This window comes from Rhea americana, unplaced genomic scaffold, assembly GCF_003343005.1.
Source record: "Rhea americana isolate MKP2758 unplaced genomic scaffold, rheAme1 scaffold_15, whole genome shotgun sequence".
In the NCBI taxonomy this organism is placed as follows: Eukaryota; Metazoa; Chordata; class Aves; order Rheiformes; family Rheidae; genus Rhea; species Rhea americana.
This window is the reverse complement of record NW_028185594.1, coordinates 2,480,801-2,492,698: the sequence shown is the minus strand read 5'-3', so window position 1 is coordinate 2,492,698 and position 11,898 is coordinate 2,480,801. Positions and strand designations below refer to the sequence as shown.

At 40.7% G+C, this 11,898-nt stretch overlaps 1 protein-coding gene across 1 annotated transcript in view; it reads left to right on the top strand.

The window, feature by feature from the left end:
- The window catches only part of PTH2R (parathyroid hormone 2 receptor), a 30,759-nt gene extending 26,473 nt beyond the window's left edge, over positions 1-4,286 (top strand). The window contains exons 12-13 of the mRNA XM_085299546.1: positions 1,560-1,601; positions 2,444-4,286. Of these exons, the coding sequence (XP_085155672.1) occupies positions 1,560-1,601; positions 2,444-2,821 (420 nt within the window). The 3' untranslated portion in view covers positions 2,822-4,286. The remainder of the gene's footprint in view (positions 1-1,559; positions 1,602-2,443) is intronic.
- The last annotated feature ends 7,612 nt before the right edge of the window (positions 4,287-11,898 follow it).

Here is an 11,898-nt window from a genome sequence, read left to right as displayed (position 1 = left end):
TTGGCATCCCTGGGGATTTCTTCTAATTTTTTTTTTTTTTTTTTTTTTTTTCCCTCCCCCTATTCTGCTCGGGCCCTGCTCCTTTGCAAGAATTCACAACTTTCTGTCCTATAGTGCTTTCATCAGCAGTGTATTATGACCTATTTTTTTCAAACCTTGGAGCAGCAAGAAACTTTGATTATTTTATCTTTGCTCAGGGGGGAAGAGAACCATGCTGTTTTTGTAGGCAGTTTACCGCAACAAAATTATAGCTTTGGCACTGTGTGTATTTTCTTTAGGGACTCATAATTAGCATGTGGTCATACCTTGTTAGTGTACTGGCCTRCTTAAATGAGCTATGCTTTAGAAATTTCTTGATTTGACTCTCTTCTTGGAAACATGCATTATTTTTATGGTTTCTCTAAGCCATGCAGGTCTGGCGTAGATTGTGGAGAGGGAGTGGATCTGACCTAAATTGTTTGCTCTGCTTCATGCAGCAGATCGGATGRAATGGTAACATTTACAATCAGATATATTGAGTCTCACTCCCTTGTATGTTCTTTTAAAGTCCTGATAGTGTAATACACAAATTCAGTGCCACTTTTTTCTTAAACAAAAGGCATGCATTAAGATGCGAGTTTAGCCCTGAGAATTTCACTTACAGYAAGTACATGATATTTATATACAGGTTTAAGTATTGAACATCTGAATTTGCATTCTTCTGTGGTAAGGGTCTTTGTTTATTCCTTGAGGAGATGATGGCCCCTGGCTATGCTTAGGGAATATGAACATTTTTGAGGTACTTGTCCACAGTCAAAGAATGTTAGAATGTAGCAGTTAACTATCCTTACTGATTGAGTTTTTAAGTCTGTAAATTGTAAGAATTCCTTAAGAGTGAAGGAAGAGCAGGCACATCTCTGGAAGGACCTCCAGAGAGAAAGTAGGTGCGTGAGGAGAAGCCCGTCCTTGGTGCTTGTTGTCTGGGAGAGGCAAAGAGGACAGTGGGCAGTGCCTGCAGGCTAGTTCCCTGTGGGATGTAAGCATTCAATACTTTTTAAATGAAATAATGATAGCCCTTATGAGAGGTGGGAAGCCCTTGCATGGGTCTCACCTTAGTCTGTGTCCGGGCTCAGTCCTTCCCTCCTACAGAAAACTGTAGTCATTGTCACTTTCTGCTGGTGTCTGTTTCTAGGAGCCATGTCTCTGTCAGCTGTGTTGAGGTTGGCAGTTTTACAGTGGTAGTGTTACAAACTGTTTTGCCCTCCCACATGAGTGTGAGTGTCATTAGATGACCAGCAAGAGTAGATATTGCTGCCAGTCAGCACAGTGGGGTGCTGCTAACCTCTGGCTCAGGAGGCCCAGAGGAGTTGGGACATGGTGGGGTGAGGTCAGCTGCTGCCTCTCGAAGTAAAACTTAACAGCTTCTGGTCCTGCTGCCACTGGTGTTGTAACATACTTCTGTGGGTGCAAGTAAAATAACAGTTTTAAAAACGTGAAGCAGTTTGCAGATAAAACTAGGAGGCTTAGACTTGACACACCGTTGCATGTGACAGTTACATCTTACTTTTTATTATCCTCAGGGTTTCTTCGTTTCTATCATCTACTGTTACTGCAATGGGGAGGTAAGTTGTGAACACCGTATTATTGGAGTGGAACTCAAAACCTAGAGGACTGAGTAACAGAGAAGCTGTTCTAAGAAAATAAAGAGAAATCTCTGCAAGGTTCCTGAAGCTGTATCTGGCATGGGAACAGCCCCAGCCAGAATGAGGAGTTTAGGACTGCCCAGTCCTACTTCAGTATCACCTGTGCTCCAGARTGTGACTAGTAGATTGTAGGATGGCATACAGCTCACTTAACTTTCTTGTTAAATTTCTGCTTGGTTATAAAGCAAATACAGCAGTTTGTACCTGCAGCTTGCATCAGGGGTAGAATAACTGTACTGCAAAATATGCTTTTTTTCTTTTTTATTCTTTTTTTTCCTCMTGGATTTTGAACACTGTTGAAAGAGCCTCATGAGAAACTGGATGAAAAAGCAGGAAGCAAAAAAACAAATTCAAAACACACAAAAAAGACCCTTTTCAGTCATCACTATATAGAGTGAGTTGACACACAGGGAAGAATGTCTAATATATCATGGGGGGTTAACAGTTGAGGGAGAGATTCTCCTCATTTGCTCCAGAACAGATTGCAGCAGTACCAAATGAGGGACCATGTGACATACTAAAGGGACTTAGATTCAACCAGTAAGTGATGACATGTCATTGGGCTTTAGGGTCTTGTAAATGATGTTGTGACTGACAATACCCACATTGAAGAACTGTTGGGATGTTTGTAGGCTGAGGGCCAGTCATAAAAGGACAGAGGGGTTTCAGGTTGATGTTCAGTAGGGAGTGTTGTTGAAAGCTTCTGCCTGTCTTACCTGTACTGTTAAATCTCTCTCTCCCCCCACCCACCCCCCTGGCAGGTTCAGACTGAGATCAAGAAGACTTGGACAAGGTGGAATCTTACTGTTGACTGGAAGAAGACGACACCATGTGGCAATTACAGATATGGCTCTGTTCACACCCACCTGACCCATAGCACCAGCAGCCAGTCACAAATGGTGGCTAGCTCCCGTTTGCTCATTTCCAGCAAAGGCTCCAGAAATACCAGTAAACAGAGTGAGCCACATGCGAATTTGCCTGGGTATGTTAGAAGCAACTCTGAGCAAGACTGCATTCAGCATTGGGTTCACAAGGAAGGTGGCGAGAAAGAGGTGGATGATGCATCTCTGAAGGAGGCTCTTATGCTTCAAAATATCTCTACAGAGGGGATCAGAGGAGGAATTGAGGAAGGGCTGTGAATTCCCATGGCTGTTGATGGGTTTGACTGACATAGCATAGGGTGGATCATCTCATTGCATGGGATAAAAGTACCAATCTGCTTTCTTGAGCTGACTCTGTTGCCGATGGTGCTTGGTTTACAGGGACTTCAGTTCTACATGCTGCTATTAACCAAGCAGAATTATTTCTAGATTGCAAGTGTTGAAAGCACAAAGTGAATTCTTCTCTACAGGCTTCATACACAATAACACCAGTTATTCTGATATTGGCGTGTTCTTTATAGACCTACAATGCCTATGTTTTTCTTCAGTGTTGTACAGCAGAAACATCTGGCATTTTTAGTAAATGTTTTAGGATCAAAGAATAGCAACTTGCATTTCTTTTAGAGGAAGAGAAAGAAAGACATTGTGGCATGAATCCCTTTATGAAATGAAGGGATTGTTTGGAATTTGGACCGTCATCCCAGGGATGCAGGTTTTCCCTCCATTTCTTGTGAACGCTGATCTTAAATTTGGAATCATTAGATTTATTCTAACTAAGAATTGTTTGACTAATGCTGCTGTTAAAGTTCTTGTAGCTTGCTCTCAACATAAATGCTCGTAGATGTTTATTGCACACGTGTGAAAACACCAAACTATGAGGCTCGTGTCTGCAGGCATTTCTTGGCAGTGGTAGGAAGGAGGGTTCACAGTGGATGATTGAGGGCCTCCTGGAGGAGTGTAGCCCTCTACATTGGCTACAGAAGTAGCTTACACAAACAGCTTCCTTTGGTAGGTGGCATAAATACTCCCTGCATCCAAGGTGCGAAGAGCCCTGAATTTTCTTAGCACACAGTCCCTAGTGTAGTCAGTGAATTCTGTAGTGAATTGGGAACATGTGGGAATGCTAGAGAAATGTAGAAACCTTCCATGACCTCCAGCAGTGCATTTTGAGGACTCGCTTCAAGTAAAGTCTACTTATGCTATAGTGAAGGAATACTTCATACCATAGGCTGGCATCTGAAAGGTCTCTACACTGAACWGCAAATATTTGTGCCTAATAAATCAGTTATRTACTGGCCAAGGTTGTGATCTATGAGTTTCTTCTACAGGGAGCTAGCGCTGTTCCACTGCCAAAAAACAGAACCAGGGATGATACCAAGGTCCTTGTCAGTGTCTTAACTGCTGTTGGCCAAGCCTGTGGACAGAAATAAAATTAATTCACTGGCACAGATGAGTATCTGTAGGTTTGTAAGTGATGGAGTTCTCTATTGGGAGTTGGGTCTTCCAGGAGTAACTGTGGGCTTCAGTTGTCTCCAGTTACTTCCCTCTGGGCTACCAGTTCTGCTTAGCTTATATGCTTCGTGTTTTTTTGTTTATTTGTATGTTTCTTTCTTTATTTTAGGATGCCCTCTAACAACCTGTGGTGTCAGGTGGAAAAGCAGTACTTAAGTTCAGAGGTTATCTGCTGCAGGCACAGAAAAAAAGTGAGTGTGTGGAAAGCAAATGAGATAGGCTCAGCAAGTCAAAAACATTAGCCACTATTAGAGAGCAAAGRAAGGACTTTGAGAAACCCCAGGTTTGGAGTAATTCTTCCACTCATACACCTTCTCAGATTTATGATGGTTGATCTGTTTTGATCTGGTTGGAGCCAAAGTGAAATGTTCAGCAATCACCAGAAGATTTGTCCACAGCAAGTTTGGTTGCTCCTGTTTTTGACCCCTTGATTTTAATCAGRTGGCTATAATCTCTCAGCCTTCCATCCTATTTTAAAGCCAGGGCACAAGGATAACCACATGTTGAAGAGGAACTGGAATATCTGGAAGAGAGGTGTAGTGAAATGGGGGAGAGTGACACCTGGTAAGGTTCCCTGGAATTGTTTTCATAGTGAAATATTCACAGAGGATTTTTGAATCATGAGAGCTGGAAGCTGTCAGTATGTTGTAAAATAACTGTATCATTTTGCAAAGCTTGAAGGGGGAACAGTGACTGTGGGAAAACTGTTTGAAAGGTGGAATCTCCTGCTAATTTGAACCTAAAAAATGGGATTAAATATCTAACAATGCTGTGAATTTAGTGTATGTTGAAAACACTAGCATGAGCTGCAACTTTTCCGTCTCTTGAGGCGTTAAAAAAAAAAAAAAAAAAAAACAAACCCAAGCATATTTTCAGTATGCTCTTTGTTAATTGCATTTTTAGTCCTCTCAAGGAGGTATTATGGTTTCTGCAGCAGTTATATTTCCTATCTCATTTCTGCACAGGAGAGTGAAATAGAGTTGATGCTGTCAAGTAGTAAATGACTTCAGGAGTCAATTATGCTGATTCACCTGCTCTTGTTGACATGTTTTATTGGGAGGATTTGTTCTTCTACACAACATGTTAAGTCTCCTTTTTTTGTTGCTGTTTAGTTATATTCTTTGTATGCTGGCAAGTTACTTGTGCTTTCTGCCTCTGTGAGTCTAGCAAATCTCTTTCCAGAGATTATGAACTTTTTTTTTCCTTTTCCCCCCTAAGGTGTTGAATCTCCACCAGTCTAGAGTAAGAATGAAGTGTCACGACTAAAGATAATGGAAGAACAGTTGCATCARCCATGATGCTAACTAGCTCAGATTTTCATAGAGGCATCTAAAAAGCRTTGTATATTAGGTGCAATACTTTARGTTACAGAGGGGAATTTAAATGAGCACGAATTTCCCRAAGAAAACTCTTGGGAGTTTTATTACATTTATTTATTACATTATTATTTATTATATTACATTTATTACAAAATTTATTCTAGGTTTGAGATTTTGCAGTGTTTGATTTAGTGCTTGAGCATTAGATGTTTTGTAGAATACTGGAATTAGAGGAGTTCACTGACATCAGTAAGCTTTGGATCAGGCTCTTAGCTACCTCAATGTTAAATGCACTTCATCCTGCAGTTACTTTCCACACTTTTTTGCTGCTTTCCCTAGTCTCAGCATGCAATATTGATTAGTYAGTGTGTTCAAGTGCTGCCCTTGCGTAGTGTGGTACATAGGATAATACCATCCTTCTCTCCTGGATATAATAATRTAGGAAGATGCGGCTTTCCTTACATAGCTGTTTTTGAATGTGAAAGGGAAAGAAATTCCATCTCTTCTTGTGGTGAACAAAGCAAACAAAGTCTGAACCTGAAATTTGGTGTTTAGGGGAGGAGAGGGAAAACATCTGTACCATGAACAGTGGTGTTCTGGCTCCAAAAATCGTCTTTAAGGGGTTTGGGTTTTGTCTTTGTATAACCAATCAAAAAATGCTTTATATTGCTCGTGTATGTCCTAACAGAGAATGCCTCATGCTCAGTTGTGGCTTATTAGAACCCCCCTTGTGAGAAGTTTCAGTCGGCTCAGTGTACCTGATTAAAAGATCTGCCCTTCATAATGAACTAATGTTGCATGCTTTGTACCACAACTGTAGCCAACCTTTGCAGCRTGTTTTCAACACAGGAATTTTGCGTTACACCGTAACTTCACTTCGTTGACAATGACCTTGGGTCTGGCATGTTCACAGAACTGTCTGGGAATTTTCATAAGGTTTTCAATGAAAGAAATGACTATTAATGAAGCCAAAGCTTTTCCTGGGAAGGATTTAGCTGAAATAAATACTAAAATACAGAGGTTTTTTTTTTTTTTACACTTACAAATGTGTTTTTTGTTGTTTTTTTTTTTTCAGAATTAATCTGCCTTCATGATCTGAAATGACAGACTTGGAATGAAATCTAAATTATTTTAAGTTTCTTCTAAAACCTTGAAATTATTGGAACAATGTTTTAACTCACTTGAGCAAAAATTTTGCAGATTCTACAGAATTCATGGACACTTGTATGTATTTAGTTTTATTATCGTAGTTTGAGGGGAAACTTTTTGACATGGCAAAAATCTCAGAACTCTGAAGCCTGGTGTCCTGCTTAGCTCTAGAGTTGAGCTCTCAAACAGTTGGYGTATGTTAAATCTCCAAAAGTGAGGTAAGACTTCAGAGATTGTTTTCTGTAGTAAATCTTTACAGTGCCCTAGAGAGGGATCAGTGCTATTGGTGCCTTTCAGTAAAGATAAACAGAAAGGGAAATGTACTTATTTAACCTAACGTCTACACTAATTAACAGACAAAACKGGGCGTTTTCTTAGTTCAGATACTAATAACTTTTTCATCTAAAATAATCCAGAACCAATGTATGTTCCTGTCAGGATAAGTTAACAGCACCCATTATCATGTATACAATTAATATGTACATATATTTTTTGTAGGTACACAACCGCTAAAACAGGTCGGGGGGGGGTTTAAACAGGTTTTCAGATGCAAAGCTAAATAAGCTTTGGATAATGACMTGAGACTGAGATCCAACACACCGTTCTTCCCCCACTGTGTGGTTAATGGTAAATCCAAGTTATAGATCACCTTCCTAATCTGAGAGTGATTTTTATTTTACTGCTATGGTCTTAAAAGCCTGTTAAAGTAAAGAATCTGTTCTCACTGTCTTGGAAAAAGGCTAATTGCTCAACCAGACACATCTGATTCTTGCTGCTTTAGTTTACAGGATCTAATCAAGTAAAAGTTGGTAGGCTCTTTCTRCAGCTCCCATTCTCAGCAGAAATGTCAGCTGATTTCTGATAACTGAAGACTTCTGATTGCCTTTCCTCTGCTGGCAGCATCTTTATTTTTTAAGAACTGATTTACATAGTAGCTCAGCTTTATCATTCTGGGATTTTTTTAAAAAARCTTTTTTTTAATCTCCCAGCTTGTAGACTTGCTGGGAGAGATTCATATGGGACCTCTCAGTGCAATTATCAGTCTTCCGATAATTTTTTTTCTAACCTGTATTTTCTTAATACAAAGCTCCTGCCTACCTTGCATACGAAGAAATTGTCTCTTCACACTGGAAGAGACATCTTAAAAGCAACAAGCATGACACCAGAAGTTGTGATGTGCTTTACCTGGGCCATGATTGACTTTGTCCAATGACAATGTAGTATCAAGCTGTTACAGTTGGTGCTAGATGCAACTTTCCTGTTTTTCCTACTAGCTTCAAACTGATTGAAGCTACTGCAYGCTTAGCTGATTTGAGAGACAGACATATAAATGGCTGTGTAAAGATTCCTCCCCTTTTTACCTTCYTTGTGGAATGTTGTATGCTCTCTGCAGGTAGATTTTGTAGAGCTGGGCTGTGCAGCTGCATATTGAAGGCCTATATAATGTTCTGGCTATTATGTACTTAGTCATTAGTACAAGCTGGTATGTGCTGTGTTCTCAGCATTAGTTCCAAAAATTTAGTTACTACAGGGCTCTCAAATGGCAGTTCTCTTAGCTGCTTTCTGTGTAACAAGAACCAGCGCTAGCCAGTTCATAGTACATAGTTTTTCAAATGACTTTGAAGTGAGCAATGGTGGGGTGTGTGTGCTCATTAATGCATTTGGGTGCCGTGAATAATTTGATCTGTTCTTGAGCAGTGAATGAGATACTGATTCTCAGCTTATTTGGGTAACTGCCAACTCTCAGGTTACCTTCAAATTATGTTTTATTTGATTCTGCCTATCAGCTACATATCACTTCCAGACCTCATAGATCACTAGTTGCCTCCAAGCAACTGTGTGGGAGGAACTGTGCAGGCCTCTTGGTACAAGCCACTGTCAGTACACTGATGGTGGCCCATGGGGCCCTAGTTACCTGATGCTCTGTATTGCTGTGCTTAACCTGTCCCTGAACCATGTTGGCACAGAAAAATGTATGCTTTGTGCATGCACTTGTTCCAGTTATTAAGACATGTTTTCCAAAGCAAAAGATATCTGAGGTGAAGGTTAAACATAGGAGATAGTTCAGCTGTCCCAGTATAGGCGGGCGGGAGTTGGGCTGTGAGAAGCCCCAGGGAGCAAGAGTAAAGCTTTGTGGAAAGTTGTTGCAGTAAGTGCTATTAGGATGACAGAACTGGCTTAACATGAAATACACAAACTGAATTGCAAAATCTCAGCTTAGTGCCATTCTGAAGAAGCAATTACCTGGGTTTAGCAATTACAACCTGACCTTTTAAGTGCTGAGGATGACTTGTATGGGAAAATGGCAAGTGTGTAAATAGCAGAAAAATGTGAGAGAAGCACAAAAGCTGATTAATGGCAATTACCATATTGGGAAGTTATTTTTACAGAAGGGTGTGTTTTGAATGTTAAAAACAGAGGAACCCTGTCTTCAGCTTTAAGGGTTTTGTGATGCTTTGTATATAAAGCTAACAAAGAAGYTGAGAGGAGGATGAACGAAATACCACCACTGCAGTTTAAACAAAACCAAAAAACCAAAACCAGGTAAGACTGAAACTGAAGTAGTAAATTGAAAGAAAGGGCAAGTTTGAAAGAACAGWAAGATTGAGAGGCATAAAGTAGTATACTGGAAACTGTATAGGCCAAGATAGTAGAGCCTGCCTTCCATCCAAAACAGAAGAATTTTGAACCTAAACTTGAGGTTGAGCCCATTGAATGAAGAAGTTTTTGTGAAATTTGGAGCCATTTATGAGGAGGAAGGAAAGTACTAGCTCTAGTAAACAACTGTGCTTGTCTTTGAATTCAAAAATTCCTCTTGTGTACTTACTGGCAAAAGTCCCATTYATGCAACCTGGCCTTCATGTTGGTTGTTTTCAACTGTGTTTCTAGGGTATAAATAGACCTCCTATTGCTGGAAAGCAGACTAGCTAGGCCTGGAGACAGTTGCTTTCCACAGGTCAAAACTCAGGAGGCATATTAGCACTATCACCCTGTTCAGAGATGCCTTTCCCAGCTAAAAGCAAATGATAACAACACTTCAGTGTATGAATTTGAATGAAAAATGAGTGAAGTGGGAATTTCAGCCTGCCCTTGGACCAGGCTCCCCACTAACTATGCTGCAAACCTCTGCTGATGAATGTATGAGGGTACAAGCCTGAGTGCAGGCTGGGATACCTTGTGCATACYTGGGGACTTTGTTTTTCACTCATGTTCTCTTTCACATGGTATAGATGAAGTGGGTACTACTGGGGCTGAAAAGATGACACAGTAGTCCAGGCCTTAATAAATTGTACTGAGCTCTGTTCTTCTCAAGCCCCTTGTCAACACATATGCAACCAGATCACTGCCTTAGAGCAGACGTAAAGGAGCTCTGCCTACCTGTTTTCAGCCTATTCTCTCTGTCATGGCAGATGTGAGCAGACAGTTAGATTCTGCTCCCAGACCTGTGAAAGGTTAATACATTTATTAGAAGACTTCACATTGTTTTCAATGCTATAATTAATTTATCTCACATTTATATTCAATAAAATTTAAGCCAACAGCACGTCTGTAGGGTAAGTCTTCTTACTCTTCTTTTAGAAATGGTTATCTGTGATACAAAGTAAAATGGTTTGTCCTACATGGCAAAGTCTGTGGCAGAATGAAGAAGGCACCATGCTTTGCTAAGGTGATAGTCTCCATTTATATTGACAGAGGGAAAGGCCTATTTTGGTGAGTATATTAATTACACAGTAATAATACACCAGGATGGGGTGAGGTAAGGAGCAGCCATATGATTAAATAAAGCTGTTAATCCCAAGAGTTGAGTTAACACCTATATGAATAGGAAGATGATGATAGTGAGCTGATCCTTTTGGCTAGTTTGCTCCCAGATGCRGTGCCTACCTACAGGGAGGTGCAGAAGACTGCGTTCCTTCGGGAGGAGCTCTCAGCCCTCCCAGCAGCAGCTTCTGCTCTTTGTCATCACAGCAGAAGCAGTTGGCTAGGTGTGGTAGGTRAGAGGAAGGCACTTGTTAGACCACCCTAAAATAATGCAACAGATACTGCAGAGCTGAAAGGCTTCCTGTGTGGAAAGGACTTGAGATGACTCCAAAACTTTGAGATCGGAAGGTATCTGTAGGAGGCCTTCCTCCCTGCCCTCATTTCTGAGCAGAACAGTAATTGAAATTGCAGTAGGAAAATAGAGTAGAAGAGCAGATGTGTGACAAACTGCATGGTGAGCTTTCTGTGGAACGTTTGCTAGCTGCAGAGTTTTTTTTTTTTTTTTTTTTTTTTTTTATGAAGGCTGAGAAGCCAGGTGTATTTAGAAACACAATTTGGATGGATGCATGCAGATCAAGGAGAAGGAAGCTGACTTGGAAACAAACGGAAGAAGCGTGATTTTGCTGTAATTTAACTGTTAGGCTTACTCAGCCTCAAAAGTCTGATCTCCTTCAGCATGAATGAGGCATTATGTTCCTTATGTTACTTTTGAGGAACTGCACGTTGGTCAGTACCCCTTTGCTTTATATAACTTCTATCGCAGGTGGAAGTTGCCGGATATAAATCACCACAGCACACCTGACTTTTCCAGTCTGTTCTTACTGTTATGAATAAATGGCAAATGGATTAGACACATTTTGTGAAGTGCTGAGTAACCTCAGAGTTAATGCAGCCTCAAATTTGCAACACAAAATAGCCAAATAAGACTTCAGAAATGCAGACACTTAAAATAGTTACAGAACATAGAAGTGTTAGACCTAGGGTTCAAGGAACAGGTGCGGTTCAAGTTACATTTTTAGCTGTGCATGAAGTCAGAAGGGACCTGTTCTTCCAGGTTTCCGCTTTGGGGAATTTATTTATTTATTTATTTATGATATTTTCAGGACCCAGAAATTCACGGTCGGTGTGAGCCCTAAGCACTCCTGCAATCTGGCAGGAAAACTCAATCTATTTCCTTGGAGCCCAGCCATCTGAGATGCTGCTTTGCCCTTCTGGGTAGGAGCTATGAAGCACCACAGCCATCTATGAGGAGATCAAGGGAAGGAAATTATGTTCCTTCTTGCTAGCTGCCAGAGGGGAAGGGGAGTCTAGAGCTGATTTGTGCAGTTTATGCGGTACCAAGAAAGGAGTAGGATGATATGGCTGCAATGGAAATGGCTTACCATGTTATTTTAAATCCCTYGTGTCAGAATGGAAGGGACTGAGGGTGAAATGGTTGAGCGGTGAGGTATATGTTTACTGGCTCAATGCTGAGAATGGGGCAAGGGAGGCTGCCAGCATTTTGCCTATCAACCTACAARGGTATACCATGCCTGAGGTTGATCCTTTGCAGATGGTCTAGGCCATGACATTAGATTCTTAATGTGTTGTCTG